Source organism: Oryzias melastigma, linkage group LG17 (assembly GCF_002922805.2).
Source record: "Oryzias melastigma strain HK-1 linkage group LG17, ASM292280v2, whole genome shotgun sequence".
NCBI classification, from domain to species: Eukaryota; Metazoa; Chordata; class Actinopteri; order Beloniformes; family Adrianichthyidae; genus Oryzias; species Oryzias melastigma.
The window spans coordinates 14,999,860-15,023,998 of NC_050528.1; the positions used below are offsets into that span (position 1 = coordinate 14,999,860).

The 24,139-nt window shown below is 39.5% G+C and overlaps 4 protein-coding genes across 4 annotated transcripts in view; all 4 read left to right on the forward strand.

The window, feature by feature from the left end:
- The window catches only part of ranbp9 (RAN binding protein 9), a 22,274-nt gene extending 13,300 nt beyond the window's left edge, over positions 1 to 8,974 (forward strand). The window contains exons 6-14 of the mRNA XM_024268765.2: positions 685 to 869; positions 1,755 to 1,867; positions 2,065 to 2,173; positions 3,636 to 3,790; positions 3,863 to 4,016; positions 4,087 to 4,208; positions 4,353 to 4,504; positions 4,911 to 5,022; positions 7,032 to 8,974. Of these exons, the coding sequence (XP_024124533.1) occupies positions 685 to 869; positions 1,755 to 1,867; positions 2,065 to 2,173; positions 3,636 to 3,790; positions 3,863 to 4,016; positions 4,087 to 4,208; positions 4,353 to 4,504; positions 4,911 to 5,022; positions 7,032 to 7,162 (1,233 nt within the window). The 3' untranslated portion in view covers positions 7,163 to 8,974. The remainder of the gene's footprint in view (positions 1 to 684; positions 870 to 1,754; positions 1,868 to 2,064; positions 2,174 to 3,635; positions 3,791 to 3,862; positions 4,017 to 4,086; positions 4,209 to 4,352; positions 4,505 to 4,910; positions 5,023 to 7,031) is intronic.
- Positions 1 to 24,139, forward strand: part of LOC112144307 (tripartite motif-containing protein 16-like) — a gene marked incomplete in the record, with an annotated part of 1,074,856 nt that overhangs the window by 383,348 nt on the left and 667,369 nt on the right.
- On the forward strand, positions 15,653 to 20,010 carry epdr1 (ependymin related 1). The gene is made up of 3 exons (XM_024268910.2): positions 15,653 to 16,017; positions 17,358 to 17,566; positions 19,618 to 20,010. The coding sequence occupies exons 1-3, from the start codon at positions 15,779 to 15,781 to the stop codon at positions 19,809 to 19,811; spliced, it is 642 nt and encodes a 213-aa protein (XP_024124678.1). The 5' UTR covers positions 15,653 to 15,778; the 3' UTR covers positions 19,812 to 20,010.
- The window catches only part of retreg1 (reticulophagy regulator 1), a 22,193-nt gene continuing 20,026 nt past the window's right edge, over positions 21,973 to 24,139 (forward strand). Inside the window, exons 1-3 of the mRNA XM_024268816.2 lie at positions 21,973 to 22,247; positions 22,764 to 22,870; positions 23,518 to 23,548. Of these exons, the coding sequence (XP_024124584.1) occupies positions 22,051 to 22,247; positions 22,764 to 22,870; positions 23,518 to 23,548 (335 nt within the window). The 5' untranslated portion in view covers positions 21,973 to 22,050. The remainder of the gene's footprint in view (positions 22,248 to 22,763; positions 22,871 to 23,517; positions 23,549 to 24,139) is intronic.

Sequence of the window (24,139 nt, forward strand, 5' to 3'; positions counted from 1 at the left end):
GGAGCATCTGCTCCTGATTCACATTATTTGGATAAAGAAATAATCAGAAATGCAATTTGTAGCATAATTTTCTTTCAATATGTCCTCCATCGTCGGAAAAATGCTACAAGAACAGGCGTTGTTAAAGAGCCTGTTCTGTTTTTCTGTTACTTTTTTAGTTTAAATAAAATAATTTTAAAATTCATTCAGGTAAATCATTTTTCTTTGGCTGTCTTTACTTTTTTGTGGTTATTAGAGCAATTCTTGCATCACTTCTTCCATCTTTTCTGCTCTGCATTACATCAAGGAAGTTACTTAAAAGTTTTAGAATTTATTTTAATTTAATTAAGAGCATCGTCAGACTCTCTTCAGCTTTTATTTTTTATTTTTTTTTGTTTGCTTTCATTAACACTAAATTTACTATTTTAATAACTGTGCAAAACTCAACAGATCTATATAGGTGTAGCTTTACCATATTAAAAAAACATTTTAATAACATTTTTTGTTCTCCTTTCTTGTGTGTTTCTCTTTTGCTCGAATCCGATTTTAAGGAGTAATTGTACCAAAAAGCTTATTTCCTCAGATTTTCCTGTTTCCTGTTTTTACCCCCTCATTACTTCCTGTTTGGATTTATTGTCAAGATTGTGCTCAAAGCTCTGTTTCCTCCGTCCTCTCGTTCTCAGCTCTGTTTTTGTCTTTCTGCAGCCCAACTTGTATCCCACCGTGGGGCTTCAAACTCCAGGGGAGGTGGTGGACGCCAACTTTGGCCAGCACCCGTTCGTGTTCGACATTGAGGACTACATGCGGGAGTGGAGGACAAAAATTCAGGCCCAAATTGACCGCTTCCCCATCGGAGAGCGCGAGGGAGAGTGGCAGTCCATGATCCAGAAGTAAGAAACCGTTCATGAAACCATGCCACCTCCTGTGAACAATAGAGCTTCCATAAAAGTTCAGTTTTTTCTGTTTTCTCAGAAGGTTTGTTAGCTTTCTCTTCCTTATCCGCTCTGACACAAGAAGGTTGTTCATGGATTTTGCCTTTTGGATCTAAACTGCTTCCATCGGCAGAATGTGAAGAGATCAGCAGATGGCCATATTGTCCTGTATAATTGTCCTGTATAGTTCTAAATAATTTTGTAACCATGGCAACCTGTTTACCAATAACAATTTAAAATTTAGCATTTTGGATTAACTTGAGTTTGAGGAAAAAAAAAACATGTAGTGACAATAATAATAATAAAAAAAACTCAAGAGGGCAGATGCATTCTCTCATTTTCCCTCTTCTATTTATCTAAATATATTTTAATTCATCACATTAAAGAAATCCGAACAGGAAGTGTGCAGGACGCTGCTGTTGACGGAGCCGGATCAGGCCCAGATGGACCAGAGCTGCCACGCAGCAGTAAAAACTGCAGGACTTTCTCCATGATGGGATTTGCAGCCTGTTGCTGTGATTACTTGCTGTGAATGGATTTAATCTGTCTGCTGCAGATTGAGGGTGGGGTGAGACGGAGGCCGCATTTGAGATTATCCAGATGGAGGCTGTCCACACCGCCTGAAATCAGCCCCTTTTTCTATAAATTCAGATTGTTTTCTGTTTCAGTTTATTGATTAATCATTACATTATATTTTGTTTTTAGTAAAACAAATTCTATAAAACACATGATCTCCTGCAGCTCGCCATGATGAGGTTTTTTGCTGTTAGCTTTGCTGCGACCTAATTTCTGCTGCGCCTCGTGGACCTCACTGAGTGTTCGAGTCCTTTCTTGTCTCGTCAGGATGGTGGCGTCCTACCTGGTGCACCACAGCTACTGCGCCACAGCCGAAGCCTTCGCCAAGTCCACGGACCAGGCCGTACAGGAGGAGCTGGCCTCCATCAAAAACAGACAGAGTGAGTCTGCGAAACGAAACTGAAAACTGAAACTCCGGCTTTCAACCTAGAGATTTACTGATCCAATCAAAGCTCAGCTCTGCCTAAGTCTTTCTCCTTCCAGCATGCCCTTAACTCCCCTATATAGATGTAATACGTAAAGCGGTTTACTGTATATGAACCTTTAAAGCACTGACATTCACTGTTTTGGGCTTCAGAGATCCAGAAGTTGGTTTTGTCGGGTAGAATGGGTGAAGCCATTGAGACCACCCAGCAGCTGTACCCCAACCTGCTGGAACGGAACCCGGACCTCCTCTTTATGCTCAAGTAAGAACAACACACACAGCCCAATCCATTCACCTTCAGAACACACTGAATCACCTTTCAGGGTCATGGGAATGCTGGAACCAACCCAGCTACTGTTGGGCGAAGGCGGGGTACATCCTGAACGGGTCGCCAGTCTGTTGCAGAGCTACACGCTCACCTGCACACCTAGAGAGTTTAGAGACGCCAGTTAACCAATGAAGCATGTTTTTGGACTGTGGGGGGACACCAGAAAGTAAACCCACACATGCTGGAGGAGAACATGCAAACTTCATGCAAAATGTCGCCAACATGCCGCTGATGTTTAGAGATTTTTGTGTGGCTACAAAGTCTTTACTGAAGTGAAGTGGGCTGATTTACAGGGTTTTTTTTGTTGTTTTGTTTTGTTTTAGTCGTTTTCTTAAAAGCAGACATTTTTATATGCTTATTTTTGTCTACTTTCTTTCTTTCTATTTTAACCTAACTTTATTCTTACTCTGTACATCAGTCCAGTACTCTGTGCAACATGTGTTAAAACATTTACACATTACAGTGCAAATCTCAATTGTTTTTTTTTTGTTTGTTTGTTTGTTTTGTTTTAATTGCCCCTCCCCCACACAAACACAGACTCCTAAAATGACTTAATAATCTAAAGAAACAGCTATTTGGTTTGAGATGGGAGCAAGAAAGTAAGAATTTATTAGTGGGGGCTGAAAATAATATTTTTAGATGCATTGATTATGATCCATAAATGATTCTGAATCATTTTGTGAATTTCGAATAATTGATAATCAAAACATTCATATGATTTGAAATAAAAGTAACAAGCGAAGGCTTTTTTCAAATTTTTGAAGAGCGCACAAACATGGCTGACCTTCCAGATCTCGTCATCCGACCGGTGTCTTGATGTAAAGAGAAAGATTTCTGGAAAAAAAAATACAGATCTGGGATGTAATGATAATTCTTCACAGTCAGTGGTGTAGTGGTCAACACTCTTGCCTCATAGTGAGAAGGCCCTGGTTCAAATCCCAGCTGAATCCTTTCTGTTTGGAGTTTGCATGTTCTCCTGGTGTATGTGTGGACGCCGGGTGCTCCAGCTTATGCTCTATGTGCAGGAATTCTATATGTGAGAGTGGTTCTGCAACAGACTGGTGATCTGTTCAGGGTGTACTCCGCCTTCGCCTAATAGTAGCTGGGTTGGCTCCCTGAAAGGGTTAAAGCGGGTTCAGAAAATGAATGGATGTAATATGAGAAAGAAAAAAATACAATTCTGGGATCTTCTATGACAGATTATATTTACATGTTTAGGAGATGGTTTATAATTGTTTCTCATTTTTATTGTGAGTTTATTAAACTTTAAAGGGTAAAAGTTGGTGTTTGAATAAATCACTAGTCTCACTCAGGTGGGAGTGTCTAATTTCTGGTGATTTTTGGCGATGAATCTCCCCTACATCTTTGGTTTGAGCTGTGCATCCCTCCTCCTCAGGGTGAGACAGTTCATCGAGATGGTGAACGGGACGGACAGCGAGGTGAGGTGTCTGGGGGGCCGCAGCCCCAAGTCTCAGGACAGTTACCCCGGCTCGCCGCGCTCCTTCAGCAGCCCGGTCCACAAAGCCGGCAGCTCGCAGTCCTACCTCACAGGTACAGCCTCGCAGTCGCCGTGAGCCCTCGAGGCTGCAGACCCTCTGACCTCTGCTGGTGGTTTGTCTGCAGGGGTCGACAGCAACTGCTGTAATGGTGTGGCGTCTAACAAGAGCCACAGCTCCTCCCCTCACAGTCACAAGCCCTGCCCACCTGGCTCTGGCTCCACCCTCCCAGTCTCCGACGTCAGTCTGAACGGGAGCCGCAGCCAGCTGCCCCTCACAAGGTACAGTCTTAGTTTAGGAGGAAGGTTTGATACCTGAAGAGAGCTGACGGTTTCCCCTCCCACTTCACAGCAACGACGTGGACATGGAGGTCGACCACTTCACCAACGGAGTGACAGAACTGTCCTCCAATGGTTTCCTCAATGGCACTTCCAAGCACGCCACGGAGCCGGAGGACTGCGACGCAGACATGGGTGGGTGCAGAGGCGGAGCCACCTACACGCCACCAATGCTTTTGCTGCGACGAACACGTGTTCTCACAGCAAATTCCAGGGAGTTTTCTCCGAATGTCAGGGTCGACTGTCATCGGATCACCAACTGTTTTCTGCCCCCCTCAGAGGTGGAGTCCACTCAGGCCAAGAGGCAGCTGTGTGGGGGGAGCCAGGCCGCCATCGAGAGGATGATCCATTTCGGCAGGGAGCTCCAGAGCATGAGCGAACACCTCCGCCGCGAGTGTGGCAAGAACTCTGCCAACAAGAAGATGCTGAAGGTAAAGTCTGTGCGTCTGTGTGAAGTGAAGCCTCTCAGCTTTGCTCTGCATTCAGTTTATGCTCAGTTTCACACCTAGAAAGTGGACCTTAAACTTTAGATCTGAGACTTCAGTTGTTTATCTGTAAACTTTAAAATAGAGTTTAGTTTGAGTAAAAACATTAACAAACATTAAAAACTCCATGCTTGTTTTTTCTGTTTATATTAATGTGAACGTTCTGCTGTTGATTCATATTGGAAATCTTGCTGCACTCAATGAGATCAGCTCTGATCTCTAGAGATTACCAACATAGCTCATATTCCATGAGATCAGTCTGCATGAGCCAGAGAAACAGGACAAAATAGAACTGTCCTGGAGCTGCAGAGGACAGAAACGCTGATGTCTGGTTCCTTGTCTCCCACTGAAGGATGCGTTCAGCCTGCTGGCCTACTCGGACCCCTGGAACAGCCCGGTCGGCTACCAGCTGGACGCCATTCAGAGGGAGCCGGTCTGCTCCACTCTCAACAGTGCAATATTAGGTGGGTCAGCTGCAACTTTGACAGCAGACGTCCTCCACGATGCTGGTTTGGGTTCGCTCACTGCTCATGCTCAGCAGCCTGTGTGTGAGAGTCAGATCTGCAGAGTGACTCAGGCTTTCAACAGCTGGTGATTCATCAGGAGGGGAATAGACTGACTGACGGTCAGCTGATGGCCGCACTCCATTCATCATCTCACTGAATGAAACGGATTCTTTTTGTCTTGGAGCTGAATTCACAGATTTGTAGCAGAGGTCTCTGCAGGTCCTGCTGTGAAAGGATTTTCATTAGCAATTGGACTTTATTTTTTAGATGACTTTAAAGTCCTACTGCTATCATCTTTTGATCTATTTTCAAAGTGTTTCCAGTGTTTTTTTTAATTATCATTATGCAGTTTTTAGCTAAAATCAAAAAGCCTGTGTGGTTTTTCAGGACATAGTTTCTGCAGAGCAGCAGTAGTTTATTAGAAATTCACCTCTCAGTTGTGGGTGTGACTGTTGGTGTGGAGTAAGCCTCCCTTCATTTCCCATCATCTCTTTGTTTACATGCTCACCTGTTAGCTCACAGCCCCTCCCAACCACAACATAGCATTAGCAGTGCAAAAAAAGGGCTAAGATTGGAGTATCTAGCTGTACAAACACTTAAAAACTCAAAGTTGATTTTGCATTGGCCCTTTAAAACTGTGTTTACTGCAGCTAAATTAGAGAATCGCATGGGAACAGAAGCCCTGCCCTGTCAGGTTTGAAAGCTTTTTGAGAATCAAACCAAGGAATTGTGTTTTTCACAGGGATCCCACTTTTTCCATGGAAATGTCCAGAACAGTTTCACCAAACTCAAGAGGCGATTTGGTTTATTTAAAGGGGCCATACCGTGATGTTCTTAAACCTTTCAAAATAAACTATATCCATAATAATAATAATAATAATAATATATTACCGTATTTTCCGGAGTATAAGTTGCACCGAAGTGTAAGTCGCAAGAGCAAAAAATGTTTAATTAAGAAGAAGAAAACCATATATAAGTCGCACTGGAGTATAAGTCAAACTTTTAGGGGAAAAGTCTGACGTTTCAGAACAAATCCGCCAAGCCCAGCGTAGCTACAAAACTAAATAAAATACAAAAATACTTTTGATCTGTATATGAAAAATATCAAAGTTTAAGAGGAAAACAATTAGATTTACTTCCATGTTTGTTTTGGACAACACTTCTTCTGCCCTTGTCCGTAACAAATACTTATACTCAGATGCAACGCCCTCTAGCGGTTGTTAGAGGAAACAACCGCTAAAAGACAACTTGTGTTTACTGGGAAAATAGCAAATATATGTCTATTTATGTCTAAAAAAAATAAAACACAAAAATAAGTCACTCCTGAGAATAAGTCTCACCCCTGGCTACACAATGAAAAAAACTGTGACTTATACATCTGGAAAATACGGTACCTATGTAACACTAAAAAACATATTATTTATGAATTATGAGTTATTTTTGCTTACTTTTTTCATTCCCGGAAGTAAAACACCTTTCGCTCCCTGAGGGTGCCGCCCACTTTATGACGTCATCCTAGAGCGTCCTCGTCAGCGTGTCACCCATGGAAAAAAAAAACATCAAATCGCAAAGCTAGCTGATCACCACTAGCTCGAGCTGCTAGCGTTATGGAGAAAGTGTTTGTGTTAGCCTGAGGGCGGAGCAGATTCTTCCTGAAAAGGGGCGGTTCTCACGTTGTGACATCAGCATGTGAGGACACGCTCGTTCTTATGGGTATGGGAGGGGCTGCTGTTGAGAGTGCAGGTTTTTAGAGGATTACTCAGAAATAGATAAAAATACCCCTTTGGGGTTGATTATAGAGAGGAATGAACAATATTTAAAAGCTCAAAAAGTGGATTTTTAATGGAACATTAATACTTTGTTTCTATGAGAGTCTGAACTTTTGAGTTTACAAAACTGCACCCTATTATGAAGGAGGGATTCCTGAAACACTTCCTCACTTTTTTCTTTCCTTTCTTTCCTTCCAGAGACTCACAACCTGCCCAAGCAGCCCCCCCTGGCCCTGGCGGTGGGTCAGGCCGCCCAGTGCCTCGCCATCATGGCTCGAACTGGCAGCGGCTCCTGCGCCTTCGCCTCTGTGGACGATTACCTGCACTAGCCACATGCACACACAAACACACACAATCTCTAAAGGCCTGTCCGTTCATGACCCCCCCCACAACCAACACCACCACAAGTGTAGTCCTCTTACCTGAGGGACCCCCCCCCTCTCTGCACGACTGCTAGAAAGCAAACCATCTCACTCGCTTCTTGTTCCGCTTTGACACAGATGTCACAGAGGTGTGTGTGCGTGCGGGGGGACGGGTCATTTCTGGGGAGACCTTTAGAGACGCCAACACATACATTTAAACCCCCCTGCCCCTGTTCATCATAAATAAGGAACTTTGCCTCCACTGTGTTGCTCCCATTCTCCGGGCTGACAGCAGGGGGCGCTGCAGCCACAACTTGAAAACGCTCTGAGAGCCGAACTGACGGGGGCCCAGCCCTCACATAAGCGAGGGGGGAGGAGGCATCAAGCCAAGGTGGGGCAGCCTGGCAACAGAAAAATCATCTGAGTGAACGTCACGCCCACACCCCCGTTCCTGTAATCTTGGCTTTCCGTGCAAACCAACTTGACCCGTGAAGGCGGGGCTGACCCCTGTCGAGCCCCCACCCCCCGCAGTGGGTCACAACCGCCCCCCTCTCTCCCTCAGCTGACTCCTGGACATGGGCGGAGCTTGGCAGGTGGACTCGGGACTTGGAAGAAGCCGGAGAGGATCTGCGATCTGGACTCAACGTTCCCGTTTTTAACCCCCTTTTTTTTGTTTGTTTATTTTGTTTAGTTGTTGTGTTTCAGGGAGGGGCGGGGTGGGAGGCGGAGTCCTGGCTTTTCTTTTGTTTTTAGTTTGTTCAGGTTTACATGACAATGGTAATTCTTATCATCATCATTATCATCATATTATTGTTGTTTGCATTCACAGTATATTTGTTGAGAGTCCCATCTTATTCTAATAAAGGCCCGATTCCACAGACGGCGCTGACGCGGCGCGTGTGTACATGCTAGCATCTATACTACAGAAGTATATCAACAGAGCATATTTAGAGAAAAAACGTTTAAAAGCAGCCCTTTAACAAAGTTCGACACCAGCGCCCCCTTCCCCCATGCATGGCAATCTTAGTTGTTCACGTTTTACCTCTTTAGGTTTCTGATTCGGCGTTTCTCCGGAGAAATTTTTTTTATTTTTTTCCCTCTTTTAATGGAACCCCGTTGTCATGGTAACCCCTGCCCACTCCCAGTCTAAGCAGCAGGTTTGATGCAAAAATCTAGAAAACTCAGGAACTGAAACTCCTCCTTATTTAGGCCCAACCCCCACCACTCCCCCGATTGGATTTTAATTTGAGAGTTGAAGAATCTGGCGGCTTCTGCGGGATCTTCTGAGCTTCACGTTCCTGCGGATTTTTCGATTTATTTCTCATCAGCTGACGTCGGTAAAACTCGACAGAACTTTCACCAGCCTTTATTTCTCCCCGTCACGAGGAGCATCGAGTGTTTCGAGTGTTTCGGGCCTCCTCCATCTGTTTTCCCCTCCACCCATGATCATATTTTCTTTCTTCCATCTTTAAGGTTCTTTTCTTTATTTTAAATCCAGATGACAAGCAGCCACGCCATCCTTTGGAAATCTTCTTAGACAGTGTTGTCTCTTTCTGAGTGCGGTCTGAACCTATGCATGCCATAGTAAAGTGGTGGTAAGATCCAGTTAGATGTCTCTTCTGATTCTTTTGTTCGCCTCCTTTAAGCCAGTTCACGGTGTACAAGGAAAGATGTCAACCAGTTAAGTTTGTCCACTGCTGACTGTGTGTCCATTGGAGAAAAAAAAATGTGCAATTTGTGTGAGGGTCAAAAGATTTATATTAAAATAACAAATGAGAATCGCCCTGGTGTGGATGCTGCATGAGTATGTGTGCTGCTTTCCCACCGAAGCGGGCCTCGGGACCAGAAACGACCTGGGAAGTCACAAAGGAGGGGACCCCACCTTGAAATACTAGGTTTTGGGTTTTTTTAGTACTTAAGTTTTGCAGCAGTCATGCCAAAATCTACAAATCAGATTATGATTATCATGATTTCTGATTTTAATCGTTTTTTTTTTTTTTTTTTTTTTTAGTACCTTGATTTTTCTTCCTTCTTTTGCTTTTTCAATCAAAAATTACAAGTGGCCCAATATTTAGAAAAAAAATATTTTACTTTACTATCTTTAGTTGTTGGCCTGAACAAAAAACGATTAAATACAAGCTGTACAAATGTTGTAAAACAGGCGTTTTGTGAGCTAGTCGACAATCTGTATTCAGCCTTTAAACCGTTTTTCCAGCGTGTGGTTTGTTGCTCAAACCTGAACCGGTTTCATGAAACTGTTCCTGCTTTTGGAACAAGCTCCTCATTTAAACATCTGTGTGGTGAGAAACAGGCGGGCTGACCATCAAACAGCTGAAGCCCAAGAAAGCAGAGAGCTGGGAACATAACAGTTCAATTTTTCCAGAAGTAAATATTCCTAAACAACAAATTTATCAAACAGATTTATCGCCCAGCTCTACATTACATCTTATCAAAGTGGTTTAAAGTAAAAACCCAAAGCTTTATTGAAACTTTTCTATTATCCAAATTTCTTTCAACTTTGGTCAGTTTGTGCTATAAATTAAAAAAAACTTTTCAATTGGCTTGAATATTTCAGAACTTTCTGGTTTTTAACCAACCTAAATTATTTATATAAAAAATGTGCAGTTTTGTTCCAAACCAGATTTAAAGTTAGAACCAGTAATGAAACAAGTCATGCCAGGATTATAGCCGTTTTCCTTTTTCTAAATATTTGTTATATTTTCAGTAAATTTGAACTTTCATTCTACAGTGAAGGTAGTTATTTTGATGAGCGATGGGCTGATATCATTTTTCTGGCTGAGGCCGATATTGTCTCCAATAAGACCAAGTTTAGATTTGCTTTTTGTTTCTTTATAAGAAATGCACAACTTTGCTTTTACTATACAATCACATTAAACTTGACCTTTTTTAAAATACAGCGAAAGATCTCATAGGAACAAGTATCCCTTCAAAACTTCAGACTATTAGACATAACTGTAAATATCAAGCTTCCCAGTTCCAAGGATCTATTAGGAACAAGTATGGATCTCAAAAATAAAGTATCTGAAAACAATCAAGATCGGATTTGTTTTTACACGGGTAAACTCAAATTATTAAAATATCGTCCGATACCAGCAACAACGTATCCTCCATACTTTTGATGCCTCGATTAAATATTATCCACTTTTTAAAAATATTCTGAACTTCTTGTTCAGCCTCTACAGTTTTGATTCATTGAGCATTTTGCTAAATTTTCCAATTCCATTTTTTTTAAATCTACCATTTTTTCCTTTTTTTTTTACTTTTACCTAAATATTACCTTCAACATTAACATTACCCTTGTTCTATTTGGCGTTTAAAATAAAAGATTAGGAAAATAGTGACAAAAAAGTGAAACATTTTACAGTCGAATTCACCAAAAATGCAACTGGATATCTAAACACAAGCGTTACAACATTCTAAATAACTTGTGGCCCCATTTATTTATAGTTATTCATTTCAAACAAAAGTGGGTCTTTTAAAACATTTTAATAATGAAAAGTCAACATTGTTGCAATGTCAGCTTAGAAAGAATAAACTGTCAAAGTTTCACAGATTTCTGAGTCTCCGTCTGCAGATGAAGGTTCAGATTACAACAGTTTGGGTCATTTTATCAGTGAGAGGAAACAGACTTTGTCTACAACAAATTGAGGATCATCACAGGTGGGAATCCATATTTGACGTTTCAGTCATTCCTAAAACAGAACCAAGTAGAACTGCATCCTAAAGTCCATCCTGATCCTCCTGAACAGAGGTGGGAGGAGTTTCTGTTCAGGTGTGTGTCCGTCCATGGCTTTGAAGCTAAAACTGTCGCTGTCAGGAAGGAACCTGGAGTTTGTGGATCCATCGCTTCTTCAGCTTCTCTGCTTTGGCTTTCTGCTGTAGAGCTGAAATATCAGCAGAAGGAAACAGTAAAAGTTCAGATCATTGAGAAACGGGCTGCTCTGTGAAGCTGCTTCATGACCTCCAGGATAAAAGTCAAACAGGAAAATCCTAAAGATAAATGTTTTCAGACTAAAGCCTTCCTAATGTTAGTTTTGTTACCATGGTAACACTGTGGTTACTTAAGAAAGTTTGGAAAATATTTAGTCAGATGTGAAACTTGCTGCAAATGATATTCAGTAGCAGACATGAACAAAACTGGTTTCCATGGAGATACTATCACTAAATACTGCAGCTGATGACACGCATTTCAGTTTTTAAAGTAGAAAATGATCGACATTTTCTAATCAGATGATTAGAAGTTAAAGAAAAAACAAAGGGTTGTGGAATTTTTGTTTCAGACTTAATGCTATCGTTCAACAAGAGTGTGAATAATCACAGGTTTAATAACAAGTTTAAAGATTTTAACTTGGATACAGTAAATAAAAAATCCATCTTATCGTTTTCTTGACTTAATGTATTCTGTATAGAAATTCACCTCTGAGTTTTGGTTGGGACTGTTGGCACAGAGCAAGCCTGCCCCAACTTCCCATCTATTTACACTCTTTCCCGTTAGATTACAGCCCCGCACAACCTAACCCAACATTACCGGTGCAATAAAAACGGTGAGCAATACCGGAACTATCCAACCGTACAGATTTGATCCAGATTCCAGATTAGGCAGGAAACAGAGACGTTCATGGATCTATTTGTCTGCAAGTGGATGCATCAGAATAGATTTTTGCGCTTCTGCTTCAGTGATTTGAATTTCCAGAAATGCAATTTACAGCTTAATTTTCTTCTTGTTTTTTTCACCAAAAACCTATTTTTCATCAGAGTGAGTCTTTAACTTACCCCAGTCCTTCTTCACGAATTGGACCGCTGCACTTTTTTTGCTTCCTCTCTTGTTTTGCAGCGACAGCATCTGGTTATCTGAAAGCAGGAGACACGCGGCGTGAGCTGAAGAACGGTTTGGAGAACAGTAGGAATGTCGTCGCCGTCTCTTTAGAGGAGGCCCTGAGGAGCAGACCCCTCTGTTGGAAGAGACGGGACGTTTCTGTGGCGAGGCTTAAATTGAGGCGGGTCACGGTCTTCACAGACTCCCGCCACAGAGTGTAGCTCGCACTTCAGCACATTTCAGCAATCAGAGAAATGTTGAAGATGGGAGTTCTTTTCTTACTCGTGGTCCTGCAGCTTCCAGGCCCATACAGTCTGGACTGGATAAAATCTTCAGCCGCCTTCTGCTGGAAGGACACGGCTGCTCCGCCTTTCATCGTCGTCACCGTGTAGTTTCCATCCAGACTGAAAAACAGGAACAAATCACAATCTGAACCTACTCCCATTAAAAAAAAACAAAAAAAACATTAGAAAAAGTTTTTTAAACCATAAAAGTTGTAAATTTTGTTTTGTCTGCTTAATTCATAGCATTAATACAGTAGAACAGCTCTGTTTGGAAATTACACCACTGACCTAAAGTATTAGAAAACTTTGAACATTTTTTAAGAGATTTTAATTTGAAAAAAGTCATAACATTTCACCAACAAAAACTGTTTTGCTTCTGAAGCCACAGCTGGTGCTTCAGGGATTCATTGTATTGGTAATCCAAAAGGCCTTTACTCAGATTATTGTGACGATCACTCTTCTACGGTGGCCTTGAAGTCCAAATCACATTAACAAACCACTCAACACAAATATTTTCAAGCTTCCAATGAGAATTAAAAAAAGTTAAACCAAAAAAATATATATGTTATTTCAAAACTAAATTACAAAAACCAAAACACAAACAAAAAAGTTTTTAGTATAACTTTTTGACATTTTATGTTGATGTCTGGAAATTACTTTTTGTTTTCTGAAATATTTTTATTTAATTTCTTTTATAATTGTTTTGGTTTCTAGACTTTGTTTAGATTTCTCACATGTAATGCTTTTCATTAATTTCTTTACTTTGTTTAATTGTAATCCTTAACACCGTATTTATCACTTTAGAGGTTAATCTCTAAGAGAACATGTGTACATACTTCCTGGTGTGTTTTTCAACACTCTTCTTTTCTTTCCTCTTCGTCTCCACTGCCTCATCCTCTTCAGCTGAACAAAAGAAAATAAATCACATCAATCCCACTGTGAAATAGAGGCCAGCAAAACAGACAGACAGGAAGCATGTTTACCTCCAGAGGATTCTTTAACTCTCCTGTACAACAAAACAAAAAAACAGACATGTGAAGTTGAGATGGATTTTTAAAAAGATCAGAGCTGAAACCGGAAAAAATAAATAAATAAAACTTACTTTGAAGGAGCAGACTCAATTTCTTCCAACACTTCAGCCGGGAGGAGTTTTCTCTTCTGCCATTTCAGAGGGGAAAAGGAATGTAACTACATGACTACTGGTGTGGTATCTATATATTTGTCACTGGTAGCTCTATGTAACAAATGAAAACAGAATATGTGCAGTACGCATGCGCAGACCTTCTGCTCTTGGAACAACTCCTGCCTCTTCCTCCTCTTCTCCTTCAGCAGCTCTTTCTCCCTGTAAACATAAAACAAAAACATTCGGGTAAATGTTAGGCACATGTGTATGGCCTACTGAGGACATTATTCGCATTATTCGTAAAATTAAATAATCGTTCAGAAATTAAACTGTAGCGATTTAGGAAAACGTTTGGCTAAGATTTCAATTGCAATACATTTTGTGAACGCTTCACATTCAGCATCATTAATAGCGTTGCTGTTCGTTTAAATAAAGTTGTGTCATATGCAGAGTAAGCTAGCTGTGTTAGCCACCTTTTGGCTGAGTCCAGAGCGAGTTTCAGGCTCCGCAAAGCCTCGTTCTTGCTGTCCCCGAAGGTGACCTCCTCTGGCGCATCATCGTCACTCGAATCCAAAACCTGGTTCAAATCCTCACTCGGTTTTTCTGTGTTTGCGTTCTTTTTCCGAGAAGCTGTTTTTACACGTTTCGACTTCACCATGATGGCTAGTGCTGTGAAGTCATCAATGTGCGACCCCTCGCGAGACTTCATGAAGAAGAGCTCAAGAGAGCCCTCTAGCGGCGAAGATGATCATTACAACAACATGGAAACTTGTATTCAATGTTATCATTATTTTTTTATCAACAGCACAATGTTTACAGCATATTGACATTGTCTTAAAACAGAATACCCAACAATCAGCTTTATTTTGTAGGTTTCATTATAATGGAAAAATATATAATATTTTTTTTGCAAAAAATTAGGGGGGGGGGGGTGTTAACAAATATATATATTTTTTTCTTCATAACATCCATATATGATTTTAAGGCATAAATTATTTAATTAAATTGGTAATAATGTACTTTAGGTTTATTCTATTGACTTTTTTCTCAAGTAAGGACATCATTGTTTATATACAGGGAATAAAGTGGTTATTTACAGTTTTTCTCAGTCACTTTGGTGCGTTTCTCAGAACACTATTAACATTTGCACAGCAGTTAGTGCATTTCGTAAAACAATTAGTGCAAACTGCAAAACCTAGTGGATAGCCTGCAAAAGCACGTCATGTGCTCATAATTGATTATCCATTCCTCAAAAGCAAGTATTCATGTCAATGAAACTGTCAGTGCCATCAAAATGAAAAGTCTTGAGACAATCTTTATGAACAAGATAGTCAAATGGCTTTGTCCTGTTTTCACTATGACAGTTTATAATTTCTGTGTTTTCCATTACAAAAATATTTGGTGACACCTGAAAATGCTCAAGACAGCACTACGGCCTACTTGTACACCCATCTGAAATGTGCAGTAAAGTCACTGTAGATGTTAAACATAAAATCACCCTTTTGGTAGAGCTGTAAACAATATACAGCACATGTAACAGTACAGTAAATCATTCTGGCACATCCAGACGTTCCTGTCTGTCTGGCCACATATTTTCCTCTACATCACAACGGATGTTATCCCTCCCAATGCAGCGAGGAAAGTATCTCCTGGAGTGGTGAATCCATCCTCTGGAGGACTCTGATGTCGTCACATGCTGCATCCATGGCTGCTAGCAGGGCCATTTGCTCATGTGGATGCCGGTCATAAAATTGCACACAACTCCTCATGAGTGACAGCTGGAATTCACCTGAGATCAATTGTTCAACTTAGGACACATTTCCAGGACAAAATGATAAAGGAAGGTACAGAATTTGCTTGACAGATGGCTAATATTTGACATTTGATAACGAGTTCAACAACTTTGTGTGAAATGACTCAAGCAATGAAAGTAAGACTATTAGTTTTATTGAGAACGACTATTCAGCATATAATTACTTTTGACTGACATGACATAAGCAAATGGAAATGTCAAAAAACAGCAGAGAAATGTATAAATGCAACTGATTCATGTCCAAAATCATTTGCAGTTTGTTCAGAGAGAGGAGAAATTGCTACTACGATGTGCACAAATGACTAAGTGTTGTGGAGGTTGAACAAATAGTTATGAGAATTTCAATTCTGATCTGAGAAACGGAGCAAAGCGACTGAGAAAAACTGTAACAGTAACTGTTCTAGGCGTGGTTTTATTTTGAAACTATAAACCGGAAGTCGCCCTCCCCTTGTTGTGGTCCGCTCTCCTCCACAGTGAAGTCAACAAAAACCCTGGAGCCGTGATTTGAGCTCATCCTGAACCTGCGATGCTGCACCGGCTCCTCCTCGTGTTTCTGGCCGCCGCCGGGGCCTCCGTGCTCGGGCTCCCGCCGCTGAGGGGCTCCCCGCCCGCCGGACCCTGCGCCGCCCCGCTGCAGTGGGAGGGCAGGTGGGTGGTGTACGACCACGGCACCGGCCGCAACAGCCGGGCCGCCGTCTCCTACGACAGCCTGAACCAGCGGATCCGAGTCCTGCAGCAGCACAAGAAGCACACTCCGTGTCAGAGGTGAGAGGCTGCATGCAGGACTGCTGCTGCAAACGAAGAGATACAGGCTCTAAATCCACTCTGTTGTTATATACATTAACTGTAAATTAAATATATATATATATATATATATATATATAGAAATATTCCAAAACTACTTTCGATAAATAATAATAATAAATAAACGAATACATTAAATCAAAAATCAAAACAATATTTTATGGGGGAAAACAAAACTTTGAAGTAATAAAATGTAACAAACGAATAATAACTAAAAGATAAAGTCTGCAAAAAGTAATTAAGATAAATAAATGACGCTCATTTAAATAATAAAAAGACTTAAAATTATTTAAACTAGATTAATTCAATTCAATTCAATTTTATTTCTATAGCCCAAAATCACAAAGAAAATTTGCCTCATTGGGCTTCAAGCAGGTAATTTTACAGATGCTGCCCTTAGACCCTCCCATCCGGTAAGGAAAAACTCCTAAAAAAAACCTGAGATTATTAATGCAAATCATCTTAAATATAGTTACTTAATTAAATATTTATGATTTAAGTTCTACATCTGTGAAGATTTTGTAATGTGAATGTATATTACATTGTGCATTAAGATATATCTTTTTACATTTACATTTTTGTTAATTTGTTTATTTGGCTTATATGGTTTATCTTTTTATCATTTTTTTAATCCATATAATACCTTCTCAAACAATAAATATAATCCACAGCATTTCCTACCGTTATTTTTGTTTTTAGTCTACTGTGTTTCATGACTTTTTTAGTGTTTTAATCTATTTTTATTCTTTATGCCAAACACCTTGTTTTCTGCGCATTTTAATAAAAGTTTCTGCACAAATAAATGAGTAAAATTAAATATATTATAAAATAATTAACTTTTTATAAAAGCTTTCCAACATAGAATTATAGAGTTTTCACCCAAAAAAATCATTTTACATGGAAATAATTTTCTGTATTATATTTTGTGTTTTGTTTTTTATGATAATTTATAAAAAACAGTGTGATTTGTAAGTATTACTAATTAATGTATTGAAGTTGTGTCTTAACAGCCACTTATTTGTTTTTTTTTTGTAACGGTTCATGATAATCCCTCAGATTAGATTATCAGAGGTTCATGTATGGACTCCAGTCTGGACTTTTTGTTTATCAGCAAAAACATTTCCCAACATTTGTTTGTGGGACAAACAGCCTCTAAGCCTCTAAACCAAACTTATGCAACGATCAGGTTGTCTGAGGACCGGAGTCCAGCCCTCAGTTTCCCAACATCCCAGGAAGGTCGACTTTGATCAACAAAATAAAAGTATCTGCGATGACCTCCTGCTGGGGCTTCTCTGCTGCAGGTTTTTTGAGTACATCTACTTGTACAAGAGCATGGTGATGTTCCAGATCGACCAGAAGACCAAGGACTGCTCCAAGATCTCTCTGACGGAGGTCTGGGATCCCTTCAACATCCCTGACAACTCCACCTTCGAGGACCAGTACTTCATCGGGGGGCCCGGAGACAACGTGGAGGTGCAAGAGTGGTCGGACAGGAAGCCGGCGCGCCAGCGTGAGTTTCATTTTTTTTTTTATTAAAATGGAACCAGAATCTGGAAAAGGTGCGTAACCAGAAGAAGAGTCTTTTCCCCCCCAAACAACTTCACCTTTCTGACTTTAACAGGTTTTTTTTTGTTTTGCCATCCTTTAATAACACACTAAATTAATAGCAAAAAAATAATAATAATAATTAAAGTATCAATAGGAACATTTATTATTTTTATTTTGAAAATCTCAAAAAGTTTAATAAAAATTGTAACTACAATAAAAAAGGAAAAGTTGGCAAACAATAAAATTAAATCCAATGTTTCACATTAAATGTTTTCAGGCTACGTTCACACCAGACGTGTGTGGTGTTCACACTGGACAAGCAGGGAGGGGCTTCTTCTTCTTTTTCTACTGTTTACTGGTGCATGTCTGCCACCTACAGTTGGTAGAGGTTTGGTGCAAAATGTCGCGGCGGTACAAGTGTCATGAATCTCGCTCCAGGCTTTTCATTTCACAGCTCTATTCCGATAAATGCAAGATTATCAATTATTGATTTCTTTTTTATGATCAGTTTTCAATCGGTTGACTGTGAATGAAAAGAGACAGCATTCATACGTCTCTACCAAACCCAAGTCCCTGGTTGGTCAAAGTTCAACCTGGTTCAACTTCAGTGGCCACAAGTTTTGTACGTAAAGGCCGAAAATGGTCATCGAAACGTAAGCAGTAACGTGAGAGTTTTGAACACGCTAGCTTGAAATGCTCACTTACGCTCGTTTACAGAGACTTCTCATTGGAAGAGGCTGCTTGAACGCACATTTCTGTGGGCGGTTTGAACGTAGCTTCAGGTGTTTTTGTCCTAAAACAGATTTCAAAATAAGTCCTCACCGGTCCTCCTTACAAGCAGTGGAACACTCATGACACCATCACAAGCACGATTAAACTTTGGCAGACAACAAATCCAACTTTTAACCAAAAGACAGACATGCAGGTAAACGTGTAGAAAATAATTATAAGTCTTAGAAAAGAATAAAAAAAAAAACATGTTTTTTTTGTTTGTTTAAGTTCCTCTTCTAAAAAAACAGCTGAAGTCAGAGTTTCCTGAAATGACCCTTTAAAATTGGTCAGCTTGCTGGTGACTGTATAAAAGAACTGGACTGACTGAGTGTGATGTCACCCTTATCAAATTCCTTACTTCCCACTCCAACTAAATGAAATTAATTCCAACTATATTGTCTCCATGCAGACACGGCCATGTTGGAGCCAGACGACGTCAGTAAGCTGTAATTGGTCTGAGCGGATGTTTCTATGGCAACCAATCAGGAGAGAGCTTGTTAGATGAAAGTGGGGTACATGAAACCTGTCAAACGTTTTGAGTATTCGAGGTGGGGCCAGCTGGGAAATCTGTTGAAAAATCTGGTCAGTTTAAAAACTTCAATAAGTTGCTCCAACTAAAAAATATATAATAAAAAATATTAGGATTAACATGAAAATGTAAAAAGATATTAGAGCAAGAATGGTGATTCTGATGATTAGAAAGACTGAGTAAAAGCTGTTTATTTCTCTATAGAAGTCGAAGGGATTTTGGGTTGTTGGAACCAGCAGGAACTTCCTGTTTGGAACGCCAGGAGGGGAGGAGTCCCCCAGTCCATTTCTCATTTACAGTCAATGCTCGACTGACTCCTAAAGGTTAAGTCTGACGAAAGTGAAAAAAATTTGCTGGAGAAGCTGAAAAATCCTGATGAGATTGATGATCAAAGTCCAAACGATCGATCTGAAGCAGTTTGCTGTTTCCATGTACGACACAGGAGCTCCTGATAGCTCTGATAAAAAGGAATGATGGATTTAAGATAGTCATCAAATACACTGGAAAAATGTGTGACGACTTTTTCCACATAAACAAAACTCAGTTGAACTTCAAAGAGGACATGAGAACTTTCAAACCCGCTAAGGAAGAGCAAAAGGAGCTGGTTGTCACTGAAAACAGCTGTTGCTCCCTTCAAAACGGTAAAAACGTGAGGTATTAGAAAAATGCTTTAGTTTCTCTTTAAAACACAATCCTCTCGGTCTTTTTTACAGATGAGACCTGGGTGGGCGTCTACACCCTCAAAGACTGCTACCCGGTGCAGGAGACCTACACCAAGAACAGCACGGTCACCACCTCCACCCGCTTCATCAACCTGCAGCTGGGCATCAGCGACCCCAACGTCTTCTCCCCGCCCCCCACCTGTCAATCAGCGCGGCTCCAGAGGATGGCCGAGTCCGAGTGCTGAGCCGGTCCCACCTCAGATCCAGTTTGAGTCTTTAGCTAAAACACTAACACAAGCTTGAAAGTGACACCGGGTCCATGATGGGACAGAAAACTGCTGTGATGTTTAACAGCTTCTGGGATGTTTGTCCATGAAGGATTCCTTCAGTCGAATGCTTCTGTTAGAGCAAGTGGTGAAATAAAGCTTGATGATTGAAAAATTATGCAAACAATTAAATACTTTTTTATTTGTGTTTTATAGTCAAATATAGAATTAAAACAATGAAGTTAATAAAATTACACTTTAAAGTTAAATGTAACATAAAGAATGTTTTTAATGGTGCTGTAAACACATTTTTATCTGTTGTAAAAGTGTTGGATTGAAGTTTTGGGGCTGATTTGTTTAAATATCAGGACACCTACTGCTCATTTAGTGAACTAACTTGACTTCAGTTTGAAGTTTGGAAGTCATAAAAATGTTCTCTGGTCTACTAGATTTAAATAAACCGTCCTAATAATTAGATTGAATTACTTTTAATTGTTATTTTAAATTAAAGTCAACATTTTAAAATTCTGAAATGTTTAACAATAACCTGCTGATTCAGCGAAGGCTTTTTAAAAAATAAAACTCTCACATAAATTGACTTTTTGATATTTTGCTAGATGTAAATATCATTTAATATATCATTTTCATTTTTCTTATCACATTAAAGTAGATCCTTTTACACAAGTGAACTTGGCAAACCCCAGTAGATATTTTAATAATAATCTGACCCAAAAACTTCCATTTACCTGACAAATAAAGTGTATTTCTGAGGTAACTTACAAGCATTGTGGGTAAAAGAGTGCAGGTCACCGGGGTCTTCAAGGAGAAATCTCCTCCAGTCCACAAAAGTGAAAAGACTTGTGCCCCAGTATCACCCAACAACCCTCTCTTTGTCTGTATATCTATAGTCTACGGTCTGCAGCACAACTCCCATATGTTTTAAATTAACCAACTGCACCAGGTCACAATACGAACAACTAGTAAACACAAACCCACAAACCAAATAAGGAAACTTACAGTGAAATAAAAGCAGAACAGAAAAAAATCCACAATAACTGATAAAAATGAGACAAATAATCCCAATGAAAGATAACAAGATATATTTAATTGGTTTAGGTTTATTGGAAACCTTTGAAGTAACTCATTTCATTTCAGTGAATTTATAATCCTGAAATAAAGCACACATTTCAACAAAAAACAACAAATTAACAAATTACTATGATAATAAAAACATAATTGATTGAAAAATTAAATGACTAAAGTTTTAAACTCACAGTGAAAAAATAAGAAATATGATGAATAAAAACCAAGCGACAATTTTTATTTATGTCAAAATATTCCTTATAGTAATAAATGAAAAAAAAAATCAATTAGGTCTATGCGATATTCGTCACGGCCGCTAGGTGGCGGCAGAGCTTACTAACAATATTTACTGGTAAAACCAGAAACTGATATGAAAACTGATACATGATTTGCTTCAGTCAGCTCAGCAGAATAAGACCAGTTATTTCATCACGTGATTCACCTGTGTTCTGAAAAACTTCATTTTTTAATGTTAAAAAGTGTTTAACCTGCATCACTTTGCTCTTCTTTAAACCAATTTTAAGTTGTTAAATTAGGTACATTTAAGTTTACGTATAGATAAAGACGTAAATACGAGCTTTAACGCAACATAATACATGAGGTCACCGAAACCGGAAAACGTGACGCTAGTAAACAAAAACACAACAACCACAGACTTTGATTGAAGCTGCAACAAGCTAGATTCAATACTGAGCAAAACCGGAAGTAGAGGCGCAGATTGTTTCTCAATAAAAGCTCAAATAAGATAGATAGATAGATAGATAGATAGATAGATAGATAGATAGATAGATAGATAGATAGATAGATAGATAGATAGATAGATAGATGGATAGATACACATTAGTTTAAATACTGCTTTAGCAATGATTAAGTATGTATCTTATAACTTTTATAAATATTTCTTACTCTGTATATAAAAATATGGCTATTTATTATTATTCATATTAATAATAATAACAATAATGTTCTTATACTTATTTATTGATCTATTTATGCGCTTTGAAAGAAAAAAAACCCTGAACTTTTATTTTTCAACATCTTTGCACCGGAAATGCGCAAAGAGACTTCCGGAAACTTGACGATGATAAACTGTTGAAGGCAGGGAGCGGCAGAGCGGAGGGCCCGGGGCTACAAGATGCTGAGGATCAAGGAAGCAGGCGCCGGCGGCTGTATGGAGGCGGCTGCGGGGCAGCCGGAACCTGTGAACCGGTCTCCCAGCAGAGAGGAGCCGCGTCCCGGCCGCTCGAGGTGGAGTGTGTCCGGCCTGGTGAGCTGGAGGCAGAGTCCGTGCAGGACTTCAGCCGCCTTTACTGCAGCCAACGCGGCGGTCTGGTGAGCATCATGACGCAGGAAGATCCCAAATAAACAATGACGAGGCTTTTTACCAGAATAAAAAATAATAATAATAATTTCAATTCATATAATTAAAAGAAAATTCTAATAAAACACAACTTATTATTATTAGTATTATTTTTAACTCTTTAAGTTTTTTTTAGGTTATTTTGTTGGATTTTTTAAACAAATCTCATTGTTTGTTTTAAAACATCCAACTTAATCAGAAAAAAATGAAGGCACAACATTTTAGTTCCCTAAAATGATCAGAATAATAATATAAACTCAGCTGTTTTATTATTATTATAAAAATAATAAACTTTTGTCCAAATATTTGGAAAACGGGAATATTTTAATATTGTTGTAATTTCAGATAAGAAATAGATTCAATATTTTATAATATAAAATTACAATTTTCTTTTATAAAAGTATATTAACCAATCATTGGTTTATATGATGGGGAATGTCATAAATGCGGTTTTGGCTTTGTGTGAATGATGGTTTGTTTCTCTGCAGGTTTGTGGCCTTATGCTCTTTTCGAACCTTCAGCCTTCTGGCCATCCTGCTGGCTCTGCTGGTCGTCACGGTAACGGCCAGAGATGCTGTTCGGTGCAGATTCTTCGGTAAACGGCTCTGTTTTAATCAAACTCTTAAAACGGGGGTTTTTCCTTTAACCCAATTCTTGGGTTATTTGTAAAGTTTTTGGTTACTTTTTGGAGCAATACTATTTTTGGTGTTATAGTGAGTTACATAATTTCAACCCTTCTCGTGGTTTAAGTACCGGTAACCCAGAAAAAAGTTAGTCCCTTTTAGTTACCATAGAGTTTGACTTAAAAAAAGAACTTGGTTGAGTTTTTAGTGTGCAGAAGGCAGCATCTGAGGTGCTTTGTTTCAGAGACAGAAACAAATCAAACAATAAAAGGAAATATCAACGTGACAAACGTCACTGGGACAATTGAAAAGTGAAATAAAAATTCATAGGTTTCACATCCATTTGTGCTGATAAAAGTTCCTTACAAAATGTTTTTTTTTTGTACTGATTGATAATTTTTTGTACTAAAATATTGCAGTTAAAAAAGTTTATTATTTTTGTGTATTATTTTAATAAAAATAAGACATTTTTTTTCTTCAAGCTGTTCATATTGTGCAATAAAATAATGTCTTGTGCTTTAAAAACCAAACTAAACCCTCTGAAAACGGATTGAGTTTGTTGTTCTGCAGAGTCATCTGGTTCACTGTGATGAGTATTAATGCTCTGTTTGTTCCACAGGGGTTCACTCTCAGTGCAGCATGACAGCAAGGTAGGATGCTGCACGCTTCAATCCCATTCATGCAAACATGTGAAAGTCCCATTTGTATAAACTCAACAAGAACAAATTAGAAAATTAACTTTTCTGTCAATCTGGTTGGTTTTTGTTGTCTTAGTTGCAGAATTCTGTCAGAGTGAAGCCTCTTGCATGGCGTATGATCTTTGACTGCCAATGCAAGCTGCTTGTTTGCATGAATCTGCTGCCTTAATGATTACATTTACCAGAATAGTGGGAAAATATGAGTGTTTTTCTGTCTGATGATCTATAGATGAGTGAGCTGCTCGTAGACGGTGAGCGTGTGCTGACAGGAAGCAGCATTTCAATAGGAAAGCCTCAGAAAAACCCATGTCTTCTGTGATGCATCAGGATGAATCTGCCCTGCAGACCTGATTGATTACATCTGACTGTCTGATCTGATGACAGTAATCTTGCAGCAGGTGACCTCTCCTCATTGAAGCCAGCGGCTGCAGATCCCAGACTGCAGCTGCTGGGAGGAAAACTTGGTTAGTTTGTTGATTATCAGAGAGAAAACACTTTAATTAGTTTAGCCAACGAGCAGCAGCAGACAATCAAGTGATTCAA

Coding starts and splice junctions, on each gene's coding strand:
- epdr1 (XM_024268910.2), top strand. CDS start 15,779: ATGCTGCACCGGCTCCTCCTCGTGTTTCTGGCCGCCGCCGGGGCCTCC. Junction 16,018..17,357: donor AAGCACACTCCGTGTCAGAG/GTGAGAGGCTGC, acceptor TCTCTGCTGCAG/GTTTTTTGAGTACATCTACT. Junction 17,567..19,617: donor CAGGAAGCCGGCGCGCCAGC/GTGAGTTTCATT, acceptor TCTTTTTTACAG/ATGAGACCTGGGTGGGCGTC.